The sequence below is a fragment of the Gopherus evgoodei genome, chromosome 6, assembly GCF_007399415.2.
Source record: "Gopherus evgoodei ecotype Sinaloan lineage chromosome 6, rGopEvg1_v1.p, whole genome shotgun sequence".
NCBI lineage: Eukaryota > Metazoa > Chordata > Testudines > Testudinidae > Gopherus > Gopherus evgoodei.
This window is the reverse complement of record NC_044327.1, coordinates 66,457,374-66,479,019: the sequence shown is the minus strand read 5'-3', so window position 1 is coordinate 66,479,019 and position 21,646 is coordinate 66,457,374. Positions and strand designations below refer to the sequence as shown.

The following is a 21,646-nucleotide window of genomic DNA, read 5'->3' as shown; positions in this document are numbered from 1 at the left end:
GACAGTCATCAGAACCCTTGTTCATTACCAGAACAGTTCTTTCTCAGCTTTGTGTATAATGTATATAATAGAGGTAGTCTGGTAGTTAGTATAGCTGTAGGATTTTGATGTTTAAAAAAACCCTGGTTTTCCCCTCCGCCTCCCGTTTCAGGGTTTTGCTGATGGCACCAAGGTATGCCCTAGTCACTGGGCTTCAAGCACTGTGCTTCTTGCTCAAGGCCTGTGCTGGTGAGCAACTCTCACTATAGTTGCCTGAGGTGCATGGCTAAAGCAGAATTAAGACTTGTGCCAGATTTGCAGGGAGTTCAAGCCTAGAATGAAGAATCATAGGGAGGCTAGGGTGAAATTCCTGCTGTTGGAGTTGGCAATCAGGCCTCCATCGAAGCCGGCCCGGTCTGACTTGATGCTGAGTACTGCAGCTTCAGTGAGAAGTGCACCTTCAGCATTACTGGAATCTGATCACCAATGTCTCTTGCCTGTGCTAAGAAGAAATATAAGGCTTCCAAAGAGGCTCAGAGCAGGGGAAGATCTCTACCCTTAAAGTCTGGTAAGAGGGGTTGAGAACATGTTGAATTGAGTGCATCTGAAACCTAAGCACTCCTCTCTCAAATCAGTGCTCTAGTCAGCACAGTTGGTTTCAGTGCTGCAAAGGGCACCATTGAGCCTGCTCCCAGAAGCAGCACCGTCAGCTTCATTGTCACCATAAGAAGATACCACCTCAGTGCCAACTACACTGGAGGTGCTTGAGCAAATTTCTTGCTGCCTCTGCCTCTTGGTGCTGGTGTCTCCATTGGTATTGGTCTCCCTCAGCACCATTGTCCCATCCCTTACCATCTCCAGCAGGCCAACCTGTGATACCGAAGTTGCCTACTTCCTAGTCAGTCCATTCGTACCCTCCAAGGGGAACCTTGCAGTGATGATGACGCTCCCTCTATCACCAGGTTCTCAGTATTGGTCCCTGATATTAACTGAATGAACCACTTAGAGATGGGATCTTATGTCTCACAAGCCTGAAGCAGGACCTGTCGGTCCCCTCAGGAATCCTCTCTCCCTGCCTACCATTGAGACCCCACAATGGGAGTTGTCAAAAAAATGTGGCTAGGTCACTGGGGTCTAGCCTTGTACCAGTAGCCATTTTGGGACGCTTTGTTTTCCTAGTTTCCAGATCTCCCCCCTCACTGTGCCTATTCAGTGCCCTGGGGACAGGGCTGCGCATCATCTGGGGACAGCCTACACACTGGTCTGCTCTGTCTGCAGGATCCGGTTCCAGGACCAGAACCAAACATCAGGAAGATGTAGGAGAGCTTCAGTCTCCTCACTCTTGGCTTTCTCTTTGTCCTATCCAGATGATGTGGTTTCTCTGGATGAATTTAAAGTCTGAGGAGTTGTGAAAGAGAGTGGCTGCAGATTTGGCCATGCAGGTCAGGGAGTCCTCATATAATTTGATTGACATATTATTAACTCTCTGTCCCTCCAAAGAGGTCAAAGAGAAAATACTATGTGCGCACCCAATGGTTCGAGTACCTTTATACCCACCCACCTCTGGGCTCATTAGTCATGGCAGCTAATGAGAGTGAGTGACAAGGACATCTGACTGCTGCCTCTAAATCAAAGGACACAAAGTATGGACTTATTTGGCAGAAAGATTTATTCCATGGAGGGTTTGCAGCTGTGTATTGCTAACCAACAGGCTCTGCTGGGGTGGTACAGTTTTAATTTATGGGGCTCCATGTAGAAGTTCAGCAACCTACTTCTGGAGATGGCTAGGCAGGAGTTCTTTTCTCTGGTCAATGAGGGCAAACTAGTCGCAAGAACATCACCGCAAACTCAGTAGCTAGGACCACGGATTTTGCAGTTGCTAAGTAAAAATTCTGGTTAGTCTTCTGATCTCCCCCATGAAGCCCAGAATATTATTCAGGACTTGCCATTTCAGGATACTTCTCTGTTCTCAGACCAGACGGATAGAGTGTTCCATGGCTTAAGGCTTCTAGAGCCACCTTAAAGTCCTTGGGTTTGTACATAGTGCTTTCTGACTGGGGAAAATCTCAACATCAAGAGAGACCCTGATTTCCCTGCTCCCCTCCCCTTGAGCCTTGTTTTTTATGCCATTGTTACACAGCACTGCGTGGTCAAACGGCCCTCGGTTCCTTCTCAATCACCTCAGCCTGAGACTGAGCCTTTGTAGTTGTCCATGTTGAGTTTTAGCTCAGCTGTGTCCTCTTAGCTCTTTTTGTAGTTTAAGGCTACGTTTTAGTCACAGGTATTTTTAATAAAAGTCATGGACAGGTCATGGGCTGTTGGGCATTAAACAAAACTTAACAGCCTGTGACCTGTCCATGACTTTTACTTTATACCCCTGACTAAAACTTGGGGGGGCGGCGCATGGCCCGGGATCCCCACCAGTGCGGGGCAGGGGTGGGGGAAGGGAGAGGCAGCAGGGCTGGCAGGCTCCCTACCTGGCCCTTCCTCCAAGGTTCCCCGGAAGCAGCGACATCCCTCTTGCTCAGCTGCAGGCACCGCTCCCACAACTCCCATTGGTCGTGGTTCCTGGCAAATGGGAGTTGCAAAGCCAGCGCTCTGAGCGGAGGCACGGGACAGCGTGAGGTGCGGTTTAGGCGGTACGTACCTGGGGGGCTCCCCGGAAGTGCCAGCATCCCCCGCAAGTACCATTGTCTGCGGTTCCTGGCGAATGGGAGCTGCGAAGCCAGTGCTCTGGGCAGAGACATTATGCAGAGCTGCCTGGCCATGCCTCCACCTAGAGGCTGAGCGAGGAGAATGTCACTGCTTCTGGGGAGCCCCCCCAGGTAAGCACCACCCAGAGCCCACCTCACCCCATCCTGTGCCCCAGCCCCCTACCCCCTCCCACACCCAAACTCTGCTTCTGCTGGCAGCGAGGTGGCCCAAGATTGCCCCAGCAGCTCCACTGCTCCCGAAATAACCTTCTCATGTAATGCCCATCCCCTGCCTTGTATGGTCCCCACCCCATGCAGCCTTGCTTTCATTCATCTCTGCTCCTTTTTATCTTTTCCCCCTGCAGCTGGCAGAGTTGGTTTGGTTGATTTGTGTACTTTAACTGTGTTTTGATGCCTTAGTCTTTTTTAGTTACTTTAAAGGTTAGCTTTTATTCATTTCCTGGGTTTGCAACACTTATTTTGGGATAACTGTAAGCTTGTGGATTTTTTTTGGTTTTTGTACACGTAAATTTGTGTTTTTAACCCTAACTCCAGGTTGTTTTTGTCTGGGTTTATTGTATATCAAGATTTGGACATAAACTGCTTGACTATTCCTATGGCATTCTGGTTTATCTTTGTTCAAATGTCTGTTTTTGATTTTTGTGACTTGGGCATAAGCTGACATTGTTATGGATAGGTATTTAGTTTTCTTTTTCTTAATGTTCCATCAGGTCAGGATGGAACCTTGCAATCTTTTTCCACAGTGCATGAAAGGTTCAATAAAAGTTTAGGACGCGGTAAGTAGTACAACAAATGTACAAATGATATTTTTACATAATATAGTATTAAAAATGACATAACTTTGTTTTTCCTATTTGTACAAGTATCAAAGCATATCTTGTAGGGCACAGTGAGCTTCAGAGCACATTTTACATACAGCACATGTGACTGAAGTGTCTTTGTGTGGTAGTATAGTTGAACACTTTAAATTAATTAGAATTAATTTGCTAAAGACTGACTTTTTAGAACTAGGTATTCTACTATGGGAAATAATTTCCAGGTTTTTTAATATGAATTATCTTGTATTAGTGGAGTATAGAATAGTAGACATTTTTACTATTTAAATTTTTTACATATTTAATATTAAACTTTTTCTTCGCCTCACCCTTTAGACTGTATCTCTTAAATCTGGCTGTCCACTTCCTCTTCTCACTTTCCAACAGCACCTCGCAGCTGGTTGAGTGGCTTTCAAGCATTTTTTTTTTTTTTTCCCCTGGTGGAACTACATTTTGGGAGTATGTTGTGTTCCTTATTTAGTCTGTTAACAAAAATAATCTTGAAAGTAACTTCTACTGCATCTGAGGAACTTGCTTTTCTACTAATTGAAATTATATAATGGGGTTACAAGTGTGCATAGATAAAAATAATTGTAAAAGTGGTCATCTGGTGGTGTCATAAATTTGTTTTCTGGGGAATTTGTAATACTTGTGATATCTAAGTATATTAATAAGCTCAGCCTTACGACATCCTGAGAAATGTGAAGTAGTATCCAAATTTTACCTAAGAGGAACTGAAGTTCGAAGATTAAGACTTTGCTAAACTCTCGCAGGAAATTCAGCTTTCTTGACTCCAACTCTTTTGTGTTAATCACTAGATTGTATTTCCTACTCCAATATAAAAACAGTATATAACATTTCTGAAAAGATCTAAAATACCTATCACACAGAAACGGCATTTAAAAAAAGTTAGTTGCAGAGTCAAGCACTCAAAAGTTAGGAAATGCAAGAATTAAGCTTGCCTGTGTAATGTTTGTTTGGTCTCCTTTCGTATATGTATTATGATACACGATCGCATGCTATATTTCTCCACAGTCCCTCTGCCTCATTAAATACACAGAACGGATGGTGCTTACTGGATGAGCTTCTATTCCATATTTTGTTTCCTCCTCATTGAATTTGTGGCCTTCGGCCTTATTTACTGCAGACTATTCAAACCCTGCTCTGAAGACAGAAGTGTTAATTTTCCCAGACTTTTCTGTGTTGCTCATCCCTGTAGTATCTGAGTGTTTCACAACCTGAATCAATTTTCATAGCTCCCCTGGGAGGTTAGGGGGTGACATTATTCCCTTACAGATGAGGAACTGAGGCACAGAGAGAGTGAGATCAAAAGCATCTACTAAGTTTGAGATTCCTAGGCATGATATTTCAGCACATATATATTTAAAGCTCAGTTCCCATTGACTTCAGCTACAGCTGTGTGTGTTGAGCTCCGGGGTCTCAAGTCAGACTCCCAGGAACACACAGTGACCACTTGTGAAAAGTTTGATTTATGAGGCTTGTCCAGTATGATACAGACTCTGTGACAGAGGCAGGGATAGAATCAGTTTTCCAGGGAAGCATTCAACTGCCTTAATTATGAGACTGTCCTTTCTTTTCCTGAAGTTTCCTGCCTCCTTTACTGCACACCTTCCAACTACAGCCACTGCAACAAAGAGTACAGGAATGCTGAAGAACACATCTTCACTCACTACACAAACCTGATTCATTGCCAGAGCACTATCCATCTGGTACAATGAATGACAATAGTATGTCATTAAAGACTGTATTCTAATGCATATGCACACACGTTGAATTATTTCATAATTTTCCAGTGCTTGACTCTGCAACCTTTCATATTGTTTTAATGTAGGCTTTTTTGCATGTAATCTTCTGGCTTTTTAAAAAGCAAACTAGAAAAAATGTAAAAATACTAACACATGGAATCATACTAATCCAGCAACAGGATTTGGACCTTTAGATCAACAGCACAGATCTCTGCCACTTGAGTGAATGGAGTAATTGATTATATTGGCTGGTCTACCATTACTAAGGGGTTTGGCGCACACTTTGCCGGTGGGTTTCAGAGATTTACTGACAGAGAGGAATATTGAGGCTTGTGACTCTTGCGTTCAATTCCAGGTTCTGAAGTGGAGGGTGCAGTAGAGAGCCTTTTGTCCCCGGTCCCCCAGGAAGCCTGACCACACACCCCTCTCCATGGCTCCCAGTTCCATTTGCTTTTGCTTTCTCTCCTCTTCCCTGCTTCCAGCTTCTTCTCCTAGTATACTTCATCTGCCCTCACCCCTAGTCCAGCTCTTGTTCCCTCTGCATTGGAGTCGAACTGCTACTTCATGCTGTTTGTGGGCTCCAGCAGGGAGATCATCAAGAGCACAGGAGAGAGAAGCTCTCTGCTCTTGGTTCCAGTGCCTGCTGCCACAGCAGCTTCTGGCTGCTGAAAGGAGCAATTGGAGGGAAAGTCCTGATTCAGCCCTTTTGCCATGGGCTGGAGCGAGCCCAATACAGACTCTCTCTTCTGAGAGTTTAGGTGCCAAACTCTTAGAAGTTGCTTCTGAGCATGTGTGAATTGTTTTTTGTTTTTTCAAAGGCTTATAACTTGGCCAAATTTGAGATTTTACCAGGAACAGCAAAAGGCACATCCCAAACACAAGAATGATCTGACCCAGTATGGCCAGTGGTCCATCTAGCCCAATATCCTGTCTTCCAACCGTGGCTGGTGCCGGATGTTTCAGTGAGAATGAACAGAACAAGGCAATTTCTTGAGTGATCCATCCCCTGTCATCCAGTCCCAGCTTCTAGCAACCAGAGGTTTAAGGACATCCAGAGCATGGGATTGTGTCCTTGACACCAGTGCAACAGCCCCCCTGCATGCTAAATTTCAAGTCCTGACTCCAAAGCATGGAGGAACTGGAGCTTCTCAGCAAAATGATTGGAGGAATTTTTTAACATGAGCAAAACAATTTTTTCTCCTAATCTCAATCTCTCAGAAATGGCTGAATGGTTTGTGCTGAAACTTTCCCAAACTGTTCCACCAGAGGTAGGCGTCCAGTATTGAAAATCATACCCTGAGCAGTTAGTGTGGCAGAATTTAAGCAACTGAAAACAAGGTCTTTACAGTAGGAAGTGCTGGACAACTTTATAAGTAGTGCTATGAATTTTGTCTATTATGACTTTAATGTTATAAGTCTCAATTTATACATTTTAGAAATTTTTTTTAAACAAAAGGTTAATGTCTTCTATATTTTTACTGTGAACTTTACAGATTGTCAAGTATCAGAGGGGTAGCCGTGTTAATCTGGATCTGTAAAAGCAGCAAAGAATCCTGTGGCACCTTATAGACTAACAGACGTTTTGGAGCATGAGCTTTCGTGGGTGAATACCCACTTTGTCAGATGCATGTAGTGGAAATCTCCAGGGGCAGGTGTGTGTGTGTGTGTGTGTGTGTGTGTGTATATATATATATAATATATATATATATATATATATATATATATATATATATGTATATATGTATATATATATATATGCAGGCAAGCTAGAGATAATGAGGTAGTTCAATCAGGGAGGATGAGGCCCTGTTCTAGCAGTTGAGGTGTGAAAACCAAGGGAGGAGAAACTGGTTTTGTAATTGGCAAGCCATTCACAGTCTTTGTTTAATCCTGAGCTGATGGTGTCAAATTTGCAGATGAACTGAAGCTCAGCAGTTTCTCTTTAAAGTCTGGTCCTGAAGACTCTAGGAGGTCCACTTCCTAGACACCACGGTGCAAATAAGTGATGGTCACAGTAACACCACCCTATACCGAAAACCTACCGACCACTATGCCTACCTTCATGCCTCCAGCTTCCATCCCGAGCACATCACACGATCCATTGTCTACAGCCAGGCACTGAGGTACAACCGCACCTGCTCTAACCCCTCAGACAGAGACCAACACCTACAAAATCTCCACGAAGCATTCTCAAAACTACAATACCCGTACGAGGAAATAAGGAAACAGATCAACAGAGCCAGACATGTACCCAGAAGCCTCCTACTGCAAGACAAACCCAAGAAAGAAATGAACATGACTCCACTGGCCATCACATACAGTCCCCAGCTAAAACCTCTCCAATGCATCATCAGGGATCTACACCCCATCCTGGACAATGATCCCACACTTTCACAGGCCTTGGGTGGCAGACCAGTCCTCGCTCACAGGCAACCTGCCAACCTGAAACATATTCTTACCAGTAACTGCACACCGCACCATAGTAACTCTAGCTCAGGAACCAATCCATGCAACAAACCTCGATGCCAACTCTGCCCACATATCTACACCAGCGACACCATCACAGGACCTAACCAGATCAGCCACACCATCACTGGTTCATTCACCTGCACCTCCACCAATGTAATATACGCCATCATATGCCAGCAATGCCCCTCTGCTATGTACATCGGCCAAACTGGACAGTCGCTACGGAAAAGGATAAATGGACACAAATCAGATATTAGGAATGGCAATATACAAAAACCTGTAGGAGAACACTTCAACCTCCCTGGCCGCACTATAGCAGACTTTAAGGTGGCCATCCTGCAGCAAAAAACTTCAGGACCAGACTTTAAAGAGAAACTGCTGAGCTTCAGTTCATCTGCAAATTTGACACCATCAGCTCAGGATTAAACAAAGACTGTGAATGGCTTGCCAATTACAAAACCAGTTTCTCCTCCCTTGGTTTTCACACCTCAACTACTAGAACAGGGCCTCATCCTCCCTGATTGTACTATCTTATTATCTCTAGCTTGCCTGCATATATATATACACCTGCCCCTGGAAATTTCCACTAAATGCATCTGACAAAGTGGGTATTCACCCACGAAAGCTCATGCTCCAAAACGTCTGTTAGTCTATAAGGTGCCACAGGATTCTTTGCTGCTTTTACAGATTGTCTATACCTTAAGGAAGGTTTGTGGCTGCATATATTTTTAACTGACTGAGAGTTGCTGACTTTTTTCTGGTATTTTAAAGGTTCTATAAACAAAAAGAAATCAAAAAAGAAAGGTCTTCAGTATGATACAATGGCCCTTCCACCTATTACTGCATTTGCAACAGGTAGGTAATATTTTATGTCATATGTAGGAGAGAGTCGTCCTTCTGCTCACAGTAACCTGCTTCTTCATTTTTCGTTTTTTGTAACATTCAGAAACTTCTGAATATGTCAGAAATCTTAATTAATCTTTTTGAGGAGATATATTAGAATGCTACAGCTTTTCATACACTGAACTGTGACTAGCTGGGTAAAAAGGTGGCATTTTTATATAAACTGTTCCCTCTGAGAACTCTCATTAGAGCTTCAGACTCAGTACGGGTGTCTAAGAGTGAACTGGATTTTACTCTGGCTCATGGCTCATCGGAGATGTTAACTAAATTTTGATTGCAGGATCTTTATTGTTGGTGATACACAAGTCAGAAACACCTTAACTTACTTTATATTTTCACGAATGAGTTTATAGGACTAGCCGACAAGGGGACCAGCTGGGAGAAATTGCTTGTCTAAGGAAATAGCTATTCGTGATTAACACGTGTTCATGGCATAGTTAAATTATCTTACTGTTACTAATGTGTGTATCCTGCATTGTCATTAACATTTTATGTAGATGAATGTATGCAGAGAAATATTTCATTATTTTTTGATAGTGCCTACAATATGATGATTCTCAGACTGGATTTTTTTTGTTTGCCATGTTAATACATTGGAAGGATTTTCTCCTTAAGAGTAAGGTCCCAAAAACTCATCCTCTTGCACCAGAAGCAAAAGCAGTTGTGGTTGCAATTTCATTTTAATAATGTCAACACATTAATAGCCTGCATATTATAAAAACAAATGTTCAATTATAATTTTGTGTAATTTTAAAGCTTACATTTTGGTTGTTCATATATTGCAGGGGTCGGCAACCTTTTGAGAAGCGGTGTGCCAAGTCTTCATTAATTTAAGGTTTCGCGTGCCAGTAATACATTTTACATTTACAGGGGCCAGCAGCAGGGGGAGTTCCGTTCATCCAGGCAGGCAGGGACCCCGGCTGGCAGCAGAGTGCCACTAAAAATCATTGCATATATTGCATAACACACACTCCTGGTTTGGCTCTTTCAGTAGTAAATGTTACTCATTGTTGCTATCATAAGGCTATAGTCAATGACCTTAAGTTCCGTAATCTTGTTGACCTAGTTGGCCATTGGTGCAGGTCTTTCAAGAGTGTTAAAATATTTAGAATTCCTCTGATGTAGAATGTGCTCTAGTGGATAAAGTTACTGGTGTGGGAGCCAGGAGACCTGAGATCTATTCCTAGCATTGCTATTGACCTATAATTAATAATAATAATAATAATAATTGGAGATATACCAATCTCCTAGAACTGGAAGGGATCTTGAAGGGTCATTGAGTCCAGCCCCCGGCTTCACTAGCAGTACCAGTTTTTGCCCCAGATCCCTAAGTGGCCCCCTCAGGGATTGAACTCACAACCCTGGGTTTAGCAGGCCAATGCTCAAACCACTGAGCTATCCGTTCCCCCTACTGTGTAACCTTGGGCAAATCACTCCACATTTTGATACTTCTGTTTCCCTTCTTGTGCATTTTTTTGTCTATTTAGGTTGTATTGTTTGACTATACTTGCTGTTCATTTTTTTTTTTAAATGTTTGAGGCTAAATAACCAAACTTAGCCAAATCTATTGTCAAGAGACAAAGCAGTACAATGCAAAAAGGAGACATACGTACCCTCCTTTCAGAAGCAGGTTTTTGCAGCATGTTCACCTTCCACGGCAGGGGTGCTTCAAAGATAGTAGTATTTATAGTATGACTTGACAAGTTACAAAACTTTTTACACATCACTTAAACTCTAAGTTTAACCTATTAGTTTGTGCTAGCTTTGTCCTTAGTTCCTCTTACAATTGCCCTTATTTTATTTTGAATACTACATTCCAAGTGTTAAGTTTAGGCCTTTAATATAGGTTGTCAATTTCAATTTTAAGTAGGTCTATTTTTTTAAAAAAAGAACTTGTATTTAATTTAAATAAAATTGGAATTTTAATTTTTTAAATATATTTTTATCCACACCGCTGTATCTACTTCCTAACTGAACTTGGTATAAAGAATTTATGCATGTTTGGTTTGCCAGATTTCCTATTTTTCTAATGCCAAAGCTGACTTCAACTTTGTAAAGTGTTGTGGAGTGCTTGACATGGGTCAACAGAATTGTGGGAAGAGCATAATACATTCAGCTAACATAATTTCCTAGAACCAATACATATTATATTAATAGCATGCACATAATACCAATTAATGTGGTGTATACTATGCCCAACATGTATGTATTGGATAACCGCTATAAGCTCTTTGGGGCAGTGGTGGCATCATACTATGTGTTTGTACAGCATCTTTCGCATTAGGGCTTTGATCTCAGTTGGGGCCTCCAGGTGTTACTGCAATAGAGAAAATAGAAAAATTAATAATAAAATCAAATTGTTGAACTTTCATGTTTTGTTTGAGAGAATACAGGGATGAGATGCCTACAGACAATGCACCTATACCTTGTTAGTGGGCAAAATGAAAATCTTATCCTCCAGTGAGTTATAGATTTTTTTTTTTTTAAATATTGCTGGTTAAATTTAAAAGTGCAAACCACTATCGTATTAAACATTTTGGGGGGATGTATTACAGAAGTTTGTACCTCCAATTTTCCTGTTCATGTCCAGTCCAGTTAGGTAGAGACAGAAAGTTACTATCTGACTCCACCTACATGGAAATAAGGTGGTAGTCTTGTTCCATTTCCTGGTGAACAAATATCCATGACGCACAAATGATCACGACAGCTGGCATTAATTGGATCCTTTGGTAGTCTAAGGCTGTGTCTACACTACCGTAGTAAGTCGACCTGAGTTACACTACTGTAGCTGGAGTAGTGTAACTTAGGTCGACTAACTGCCGTAGTGTAGACATACGTGAATGGCGTCGATGTAGCTTAGGTCGACTTATGGCGGTGTCTGCACCGCGCTGTGTCGACTTATCTTAGTCCTCTTGTTCCCTTGAGTACCGGAGTCTACTGAAGAGTGCTCTGCAGTAGATTTCAGTCTCCAGGGCTTTTATCTAGCAGTTTTCAGAAGCATGAATTTCACTTGGCTTTTCTCTTATTTCAGTGTCCAAAGTTGTGCAGACTTACTGTTCAGTTAAGCCTAGTAAAAGGGTACAGCAATGTGAATAAAAATCTATTTAAGAAATTAAAATTCAATTTTTTATTTAAATTAAATATAGGTTTGTTGTCTTTTAAAAAATAGACCCATTTAAAATTAAATTGAAATTGACAACCTATATTAAGACCTAACTTCTTATATATTATTTAGATTGAAATACAAAAAACAATATAAAGCAGTACATATTTGCTGCTAAGTTTTAAAGAAATTGAAACTACTGAACTGGTGGAAGTCACTTGTTAAGTGTCTGGAACCAGAGTTTGTTCAAGTACTAACCAGTTTTTGACAGCAGTAACCTTGTCTGAAGGTGAAAGGAGAATATTTTCTTCATTTCGGTTTATTTAACTAGTTCAGTTCAATGATTCATTCAAAGTTTAAGAAACCAATTGGGAGTTCAAAAAGCAGGAAAGCTTGGATTGTTTTTTGTTTGTTTTTTTCTCTTCAAAGGTCTGAATAAAAACTTGCTGTGAGAGGTTGAAATCTACTAGTTCTTCTTCGAGTGATTGCTCATATCCATTCCAGTTAGGCGTGTGCGCCGCGCATGCACGTTTGTCGGAAGACTTTTTACCCTAGCAACTCCAGTGGACCGCCAAGTCGCCCCCTAGAGTGGCGCCGCCATGGCGCTCGATATGTACCCCTGCCAGCCCACCCGCTCCTCAGTTCCTTCTTACTGCCGTGTCGGTTGTTGGAACTGTGGAGCGCGGCATAGCTGTCCTCCACGTCCCTAGCTCTCCTTCGTTTCACTGTTCTCATAGTTGTAGATAGTTGTAAATTGTAGTTAGTTATTGTTAATTGTAGTATAGTTGTATATACTTATTAGCGGGTTTGGGCTGTAGCCCTTCCCTGCGCTCGGCGCCGGGCCCATGCCTGGTTAGCCGGGGTTCAAACAATGCTCGGCCTGTAAAAAGCCGATGCCGACCAGCGATCCCCACGACGCCTGTCTGAAGTGCCTGGGGGAATCGCACATTTCAGACAAGTGCCGCATCTGTAAGGCCTTTAAGCCTCGGACAAAAAAGGAGAGGGACCAGAGGATAAGGACTCTCCTAATGGAAGCGGCACTTAATCCTGTGGCCTCGATGCAGAGCGCCGGTTCCGCGCTGGCACCGGACCGTGCCGGCACCGGAAAGACGCCCCAGCACTGACCTTCCCCAGCACCGGGACCCGACGCAAGACCCTCGAAGTCTGCAACTCCATCCTTGCAGGCTCGAGCGGAGCGCCCGGCACCTACCTCTGCCGTGGCACCACCAGCAGGGATTCCGTCAACTCTGGGCCCTGGAGGTCCGTCGAGTCCGGTCCCTCCTAGCTCCCCTATAAGATCTGGGGCTGAGCTATTGGTCCCTTCGACGCCAGAGACATTCACTTCGGCGCGGGACCTAATTGCTCTCACGGAGCCTACCCAGCCTCAACCCCTGGTACCCCAAGTGCGGGTCGTATCTAGAGGCAAGCCTGCGACAATGCAAGCGCCGTCTCCGGACTCGCCCAGCCGGCACCGATCCCCTTCGAGGTCCCGGCACCGTGGACGTTCTCGCTCCAGGCGCCACTCGCAGTCCCGGCACTGCTCCCCTCGGCGGTACCGGTCGCACTCGCGGCGCCGGTCATCTTCCATACAGTCTCACTACTCTCGGCACCGGTCTGGATCGAGTCGCCGCTATCGGCACCGAGACTCCAGGAGCCGTTCCCGTCGGCAGTCAGCACCCCGGTCGACCTCCCAGAACAGAGCTGGTGGCAGGTCCCGATCCCGGCACCAGTACGATTCCCAATACCGGTCCCCGGCACCAAGAAGATCGTCGACGTCGAGACCAAGGGAGCCCTACCAGCCACGTTCGGCCCCACCATGGCCCTCCCGGCAGCCGTCTGTCTCATCGCAGACAGACCCGCAACCCTCTTCCATGACCCTCCTTTTTGTTTGTTTTTTCTCTTCAAAGGTGTGAATAAAAACTTGCTGTGAGAGGTTGAAATCTACTAGTTCTTCTTCGAGTGATTGCTCATATCCATGGCCTTGGGCGTACCATCAAGCCCAGGGCCCTCAACACATTCCACCTCAACCTGTGGCGTCTGAGCGCAGGGCTCCGGAGGCCTCGTTGTCTCGCACTCCCCACTCTCCGGCAGGGGAAGACCGATCCAACCAGCAGGACCCTGAGCTCCCTCCGGAATCAGAGGCGCTGGTACAGACGGAGCCCCCCGTGGACTGAGGGTCTCCTCGTCGTCCTCCCCCAATGAGGCAGTGGCGGGAACGTCATCCTCCAGTCCTCCCCCACTCGACCTCAGGGAGCACCAGGACCTCCTCAGGCGTGTAGCGCAAAACTTGAACTTGCAGGCTGAGGAGGTTTCGGAAATCGAAGATCCTGTGGTGAGCATTCTCTCAGCAGATGCTCCCACCAGAGTCGCCCTTCCCTTTATCAGGACTATCCAAGCCAATGCTAATACCATCTGGCAATCACCAGCCTCCATCCCTCCTGCTGCACGCGGGGTGGAGCACAAGTATATGGCACCCTCCAAAGGATATGAGTACCTGCATGTACACCCAACCCCGTGCTCCCTCGTCGTGCAGTCTGTGAACGAGAGGGAGCGCCACAGGCAGCAGGCCCCAGCACCGAAGTCCAAGGAGGCGAGGCGTATGGACCTGCTAGGCTAGAAGATCTACTCAGCGGGCGCCCTCCAACTCAGGGTTTCTAACCAACAGGCCCTCCTTAGCCGCTATGCCTATAACTCCTGGGTGGCAGTGGATAAGTTCAAGGAGTTGTTGCCTCAGGATGCGCGTCAAGAATTCGCGGCAATTCTTGATGAAGGCAAGAAGGTCGCAAGAACTTCATTGCAGGCATCCTTGGACGCGGCAGATTCGGCTGCCAGAACTCTGGCTTCATGGGTTACAATGCTCCGCATCTCCTGGCTACAGGTTTCTGGCCTTCCGCCGGAGCTCCAACACACCATCCAGGACCTCCCGTTCGAAGGTCAGGGCCTGTTTTCAGAGAAGACGGACCCCAGGCTGAAAAGCCTGAAAGACAATAGGGTCATCATGCACTCTCTAGGGATGCACACGCCCGGGACGCAGCGTAGACCCTTCCGGCCGCCACAGCAACAACAGTGCCGGCCCTATCCCCAGTACCGCCAGCGGCAGGACTTTAGTAGACGCCGAAGCAGGAATGGCCAGCGCAGACAATCGGGCAACCAAGGGGGGCAGAATCAGGGCTCCTCTAAAGCCCCACCTGGCCCAAAGCCTTCATTTTGAAGGTGCGCCTGAGGACACTGTACCAGTTTCCCCTACGGATCCATCCCCCCGTTTTCCAACTGCCTTTCGTTCTTCCTCCCGGCGTGGACCCAAATAACTTCCGACCGTTGGGTCTTATGCACTGTGCAAACGGGATACCGTCTGCAATTTATTTCACACCCTCCCTCCTGCCCCCCACCCTCATCCCTCTTCAGGGACCCCTCTCACGAGCAATTCCTCCTTCAGGAAGTACGGACGCTCCTCGACAAAGGAGCCATAGAGACGGTTCCGGAGAACAAGAAGGGTAAGGGGTTTTATTCCCACTACTTTCTGATCCCCAAGGCCAAGGGAGGCCTCAGACCTATCCTCGACCTGCGGGAACTCAACAAACATCTGGTGAAGTTGAAATTCCGCATGGTATCCCTGGGGACCATTATCCCATCTCTGGATCCTGGAGACTGGTACATCGCCCTCGACATGCGGGACGCTTATTTTCATATAGCCATTTTTCCGCAACACAGACGCTTCCTTCAGTTCGTGGTCGACCACCACCATTATCAATTTGCGGTCCTCCCATTTGGCCTCTCCACGGCCCCAGGGGTATTCACGAAATGCATGGCAGTTGTCGTCATATATCTTCGATGCAGTCGCATACACGTATTCCCCTACCTCAACGACTGGCTGATTCGAGGCACGTCAGAGTCGCAGGTCCGCAACCACGTTTGCAAGATCAGCAGACTCTTTGGCGCTTTGGGCCTCATTATCAACGTGGACAAGTCCACTCTGCTCCCCACGCAGAGGATAGAGTTCATCGGGGCCATTCTGGACTCCACCTTGGCCAGGGCCGTTCTGTCGCTGCCCAGGTTCCAGTCGCTGTCGGCCATCATTCGGTGCCTACAGACTGCCCCCTTGACCGTTATAAGGATATGCCTAACCCTCTTAGGCCACATGGCGGCCTGCACCTTTGTTACGGGTTATGTGCTGCTTCGCATGAGGCCCCTCCAGTCTTGGCTTATCACACAGTACTGTCCGGTCAGGCATCTGCTGGACGCGGTTATCACCATCCCCCAGGAGGTATTGGAATCCCTCCGGTGGTGGCTAGACCAATCCGTAGTGTGTGCAGGGCTCCCATTTCATCCGCCCCAACCCTCGGTATCTCTAACAACGGATGCCTCCGACCTGGGCTGGGGGGCCCACCTCGGAACCCTGAGGACGCAGGGCCAGTGGTCCCCTCAGGAAGTGGCCCTCCGCATCAACATATGGGAGTTGAGAGCGGTCCATCTTGCTTGCCAAGTGTTCTCCCATCAGCTTCAAGATCGCTGTGTCTTGGTATTCACCGACAACATGACGACCATGTACTATATCAACAAGCAGGGCGGCACGAGAGCCTCTCCCCTATGCCAGGAGGCGATGCGGCTCTGGGACTTTTGTATAGCCCACTCCATTCACCTCATGGCTTCCTTTCTCCCCGGAGTATGGAACATACTGGCAGACTGTCTGAGCAGATCCTTCCTTTCACACGAATGGTCCCTTCACCCGGATGTTGCCCTCTAACTCTTCCAGAGGTGGGGTTGTCCCCGGCTGGACCTCTTTGCATCCAGGGGGAACAGGAAATGCCAGATGTTCTGCTCTTTTCAAGGGCGGGAACCAGGGTCGGTAGCGGATGCCTTCCTTATCCCATGGACGACATACCTGCTCTATGCGTTCGCTCCATTCCCGCTTGTCCACAAGGTCCTTCTGAAGGTGCGCAGGGACAGGGCCCACTTGATTATGATAGCTCCAGCGTGGCCCAGACAGCATTGGTATCCGATGTTGCTGGACCTGTCTCTGGCCGACCCAGTCCCCCTGCCCCTTTACCTGGACCTGATCACCCAGGACCACGGCAGGCTCCGTCACCCAGACCTCCAGTCTCTACACGTCACGGCGTGGCTCCTGAGTGGCTGACCAGGTCGGAACTACGGTGCTCTACCCCTGTACGTCAGGTACTACTGGGCAGCAGGAAACCTTCCACTAGAGTGACATACTCGGTCAAGTGGAAGCGTTTCTCCTGTTGGTGCATGGAGAGGGGTTCCCTCCCTATGGAGGTTTCTATCGCCAGTATTCTCGATTACATCTGGTCCCTCAAGCAGCAGGGCCTGGTGATATCGTCCCTTCGAGTTCACCTGGCGGCTATCTCCACCTTTCATCCGGGAGGAGACGGCCATTCGGTTTTCTCTCACCCTATGGTGACTAGATTTCTGAAAGGTCTAGAATGTCTCTACCCCCAGGTTCGACCCCCTGCCCCTACCTGGGATCTCAACCTCGTTCTGACTCGGCTCATGGGCCCTCCATTTGAGCCGTTAGCGACTTGCTCCCTGCTCTATCTCTCCTGGAAGACTGCTTTCCTGGTGGCCATCACCTCAGCCAGACGGGTGTCAGAACTCCGAGCCCTCACGGTAGATCACCCGTATACGGTCTTCCATAAAGACAAGGTGCAGCTGAGGCCACACCCTGCCTTTCTCCCCAAGGTGGTCTCAGCCTTTCATATCAACCAGGAGATCTTTCTCCCCGTCTTTTTCCCAAAGCCCCATTCGTCCCGCAGGGAGCAACAACTCCACTCGCTTGATGTCCATCGGGCACTCGCGTTTTATGTGGAAAGGACCAAACCGTTCCGCAAATCCCCCCAGCTCTTCGTGGCAGTAGCGGACCGAATCAAAGGGCTTCCCATTTCCTCACAGAGGATATCCTCCTGGGTAACATCCTGTATCAGGACCTTTTATGACTTGGCTCACACCTCTACGGGCCATGTGACTGCACACTCCAGGGCACAAGCATCATCGATGGCTTTCCTTGCCCACGTGCCCATCCAGGAGATCTGTAGGGCGGTGACTTGGTCCTCCGTCCACACCTTCGCTTCCCATTACGCCCTGGTCCAGCAATCCAGAGATGACGCGGCGTTTGGCTATGCAGTGCTTCATGCCGCGGCTTCTCACTCCGACCCCACCGCCTAGGTAAGGCTTGGGATTCACCTAACTGGAATGGATATGAGCAATCACTCGAAGAAGAAAAGACAGTTACTCACCTTTGTAACTGTTGTTCTTCGAGATGTGTTGCTCATATTCATTCCACACCTGCCCTCCTTCCCCACTGTCGGAGTAGCCGGCAAGAAGGAACTGAGGAGCGGGTGGGCCGGCAGGGGTATATATCGAGCGCCATGGCGGCGCCACTCTAGGGGGCGACCTGCCGGCCCACTGGAGTTGCTAGGGTAAAAAGTCTTCCGATGAACATGCACGCGCGGTGCGCACACCTAACTGGAATGGATATGAGCAACACATCTCGAAGAACAACAGTTACAAAGGTGAGTAGCCGTCTTTTCTGAAATCTTGAAGGATGTAGTGATCAGAAACAGTCAGTTCAATTACTTAAATACAACAGATACTTCCTTTTGTTTAATAAATCTGTTTTAAATGCAAAATATGTTTTGATAACTTTTAAAATGTATCTCCCCTGGTATACAGAATGCTCACACATCTAGATTGTAGCTTCCTTATGTGGTTCCGGTTTATTAAAATCTCCAAAAATATTTTTTTGATTTTTTTTTTAGCAATGTTTAGCTTTTTTTTTGTTTTTTTTTTTTACACCATGGCCTTTTGACTAGTTAACGAAAATATAAAATTGCAATGGCTTTGTTATAATGGCTTTTGGAACTAATTTTATAAATTGTAATGTAATAATTACTCTTACTTCTGAATGTCAGTTTCTAGAGTAACAATTTGGATTGTATTACAGAGATAGCACGTCAGAATGACTGGGATGGGATCATTGCTTGCCATCAAGGTTATATAACTTGTACAACCTGGAACTATCAGAAAACTTCAATGGGAGCCCATAAACTGAAACCAAAAGCATTCAGCAAAAACAAGCCTCTTGATGTATATGCAACAGTAAGTTTGGTTTTGGGTTAATAATATTTCTAAAGTATTGTGTCATGGCTGCTAATTTGCTATCCAGTTGTACAGAAACTGAATACTTAAAACCTAGAAGCATTTGGTAAAGATCTAAATAAGTAGAATTTTGCAAGGCTTATCAACTACATTGGGGTTAATATTTTTTTTATAAGTGAATAAAATAAAGTAAATGCTGACTGTTTCAGTCTTATTTATCTTGAAACTCCAAGTCATCTAAAATAGTCTCCTGAATCAGAAATATGTGGAGGAAGAAAACAATTTTTTTTATGAGCTCCAATTATTTGAAGATTTGTAGCTACTCCATAGACATTTGAATAGTCAGGGTGTACCTTTTTTCCTCTCACTTTCATCTTTGTTTATGGTGGGAGAGAAGATTTTGTGCCTGGGCTGATAAACTGTCATGACAGTTTTGTAAGGGTATTTTAAGCAATATTTTCTCAAGATTAACACCTTTTGAAAATGATAGGTACAGTAACTCCTCACTTAACGTCGTTGTTCCTGAAAAATGTGACTTTTAAGCGAAACGATGTTAAGTGAATCCAATTTCCCCATAAAAATTAATGTAAATGGGGAGCGGGTTTAGGTTCCAGGGAAATTTTTTTCACCAGACAAAAAAATATATATTCTATAGATATATACACACAGTATATGTTTTAAACAAACAATTTAATACTGTTCACAGCTATGATGATTGTGAAGCTTGGTTGAGGTGGTGAAGTGAGAGGGTGGAAGAGGGAGGGATATTTCCCAGGGAATGCCTTGCTGCTAAATGATGAATTAGCAGTGGGCTGAGCCTTCAAGAGTTAACACGTTGTTAATGTAACCTCTCACAGAAGGCAACACGGACACGAGGGTGGGGAGACAGCATAGCAGACAGAGACAGACATGCACCTCTTGTGTGGGAGAGAGAGATGCACACTGCCCCTTTAAGTAAGCTGACCCACTCTTAAGTGCATTGTCTTTTTAAGTGGATCAGGAAGTTGAGACAACAGATGCTACCCGAACTCGCTCTCTCTCTCTCTCTCTGTCCGTGTCCCCTCCCTGCTCGAAATAGAGAAGGGGTAAGTGGAGTGCAGGAGCAGGGGGGAGGGGGGCACCCTGACATTAGCCCCCCTCCCCCTTCCTCCCCTGAAGAGCAAGCAGGAGTCTCTGGGAGCAGCTCCAAGGCAGAGGGCAGGAGCAGCACATGGCAGTGGGGGACAGGGACAGCTGAACAGCTGATTGATAGCCTGCTGGGCAGCTGCAGCACAGGGAACTTAGGGAAGCAGGCAGCTGATAAGGGGGCTGCCGGTCCACCCTGGTTCCAACCCCCTCTCCCCCGCCCCCCCCCCAGCTAGCTGCAACGGGCTGCTCTTCCTGCAAGCAGTGGACAAAGCAGGCGGATGCCAAACGACGTTAGAAGGGAGCATCGTACAACTTTAAATGAGCGTGTTCCCTAATTGTTCAACAACGTAACAATGAAACAACATTAACCGGGATGACTTTAAGTGAGGAGTTACTATATATTTCTAAGTTGCATGCAAAAAAGTACATTAAAAGAATGTTAAGGGCGCAAAGTCTATCACTCAAAAGTTGGGAAATGCCATATTTAGGATTGCACATGTAACCTTAATTCTGCCTCCTTGGTATTCAACCTGTGCACTGAATAAGTACATGTACTAAGTCTGGTTGGAGGGAGCACTTCTCAGTGCTCTCTAGTCTAGTCTGAACCCATAGGAGTTGGGGAAGCTTCTTCACTATGTGGTGCCCCCAGAGGAGGGAAAGCGAGGCTGGTGTTGTGTGCCTGGTCCAGAGAAAAGTGTGGTTGGGGAGTAGAAGTGGGGCCCCCCTCCTTACTCCTCTTGCCTCCGCTGCTTTGGTAGCTCCCAGATGTTCCAGTGTGGTGGGTGTCGGGGAGAAGCATAAACCAGCCTTAGAAACTGCACAATAAATGTTGGCTTCCTGCCAAAACCATTGCCTGAGGAACCCAAGTGAAAGAAGGAAAATGGTGACTCTTTCTTAAGACAATTTATATCATGGCTACATCTGAGTGGAATTTCAGGGGACAAAGAAAAGGTCCTTCTCTAGTTAAGGGCATTCTCCCTGCTGAATTTCAAAGGTCTACTGCAAACTATGGAAGTGTGAGGGGGTGTCAAAGAAAAGGTCTTAATCCTTTATAATGGAAAAAGGCAACCTAAACATAGACATTGCTGCTACTCCTTCTATAATGACTTCCCTAAACTTAGTTCAGAATACATTTTTTATTTTCTGTTTTGTTTTCTCTTACGCAATATCACTGATCTCTGCCCACAGTTAGTTCTTTTCCATTTGGTAACAGGAATTGATGGTAGTTTGAGGTAAATGCATATAATAGTTCTATCATCAAGAATAGCAACCAAAATACAGAGTGCTTAGTACAAATGAATGTGAAATCTTTTCCAACTGAGTAAGTAAATATATTGCTAAGCGGCTATATTAGGCTTCTTTAGACATGGATAATTTAGACAAGAGAATTCTTTGTATATATTGAAGGGGGTAATCAGTGGTACGTCAGGAAGCTTACAAGTTCTCCATTATAGGAAAATAACTAGCTGACTATATGGAATTTGGTGGTGGTACAGTGGGTATAACTATTAGACTATTAGTTAGGTGGCTATGAGAATTTCACTAACTTGTTTGTTTGTGTACTCTCATCTTCATTGCGTATTCTTTCTGCCATGTTCTTATTTTTATCATAACTTCTCTCAAGAAAGCAAATATAGCTTTCCTTTCTGTGCAGGA

At 45.9% G+C, this 21,646-nt stretch overlaps 1 protein-coding gene across 1 annotated transcript in view; it reads left to right on the top strand.

Moving 5' to 3' along the window:
• WDR36 (WD repeat domain 36) overlaps window positions 1–21,646 on the top strand; it is a 67,875-nt gene that overhangs the window by 24,745 nt on the left and 21,484 nt on the right. The window contains exons 10-12 of the mRNA XM_030567194.1: window positions 3,404–3,469; window positions 8,515–8,598; window positions 18,708–18,862. Of these exons, the coding sequence (XP_030423054.1) occupies window positions 3,404–3,469; window positions 8,515–8,598; window positions 18,708–18,862 (305 nt within the window). The remainder of the gene's footprint in view (window positions 1–3,403; window positions 3,470–8,514; window positions 8,599–18,707; window positions 18,863–21,646) is intronic.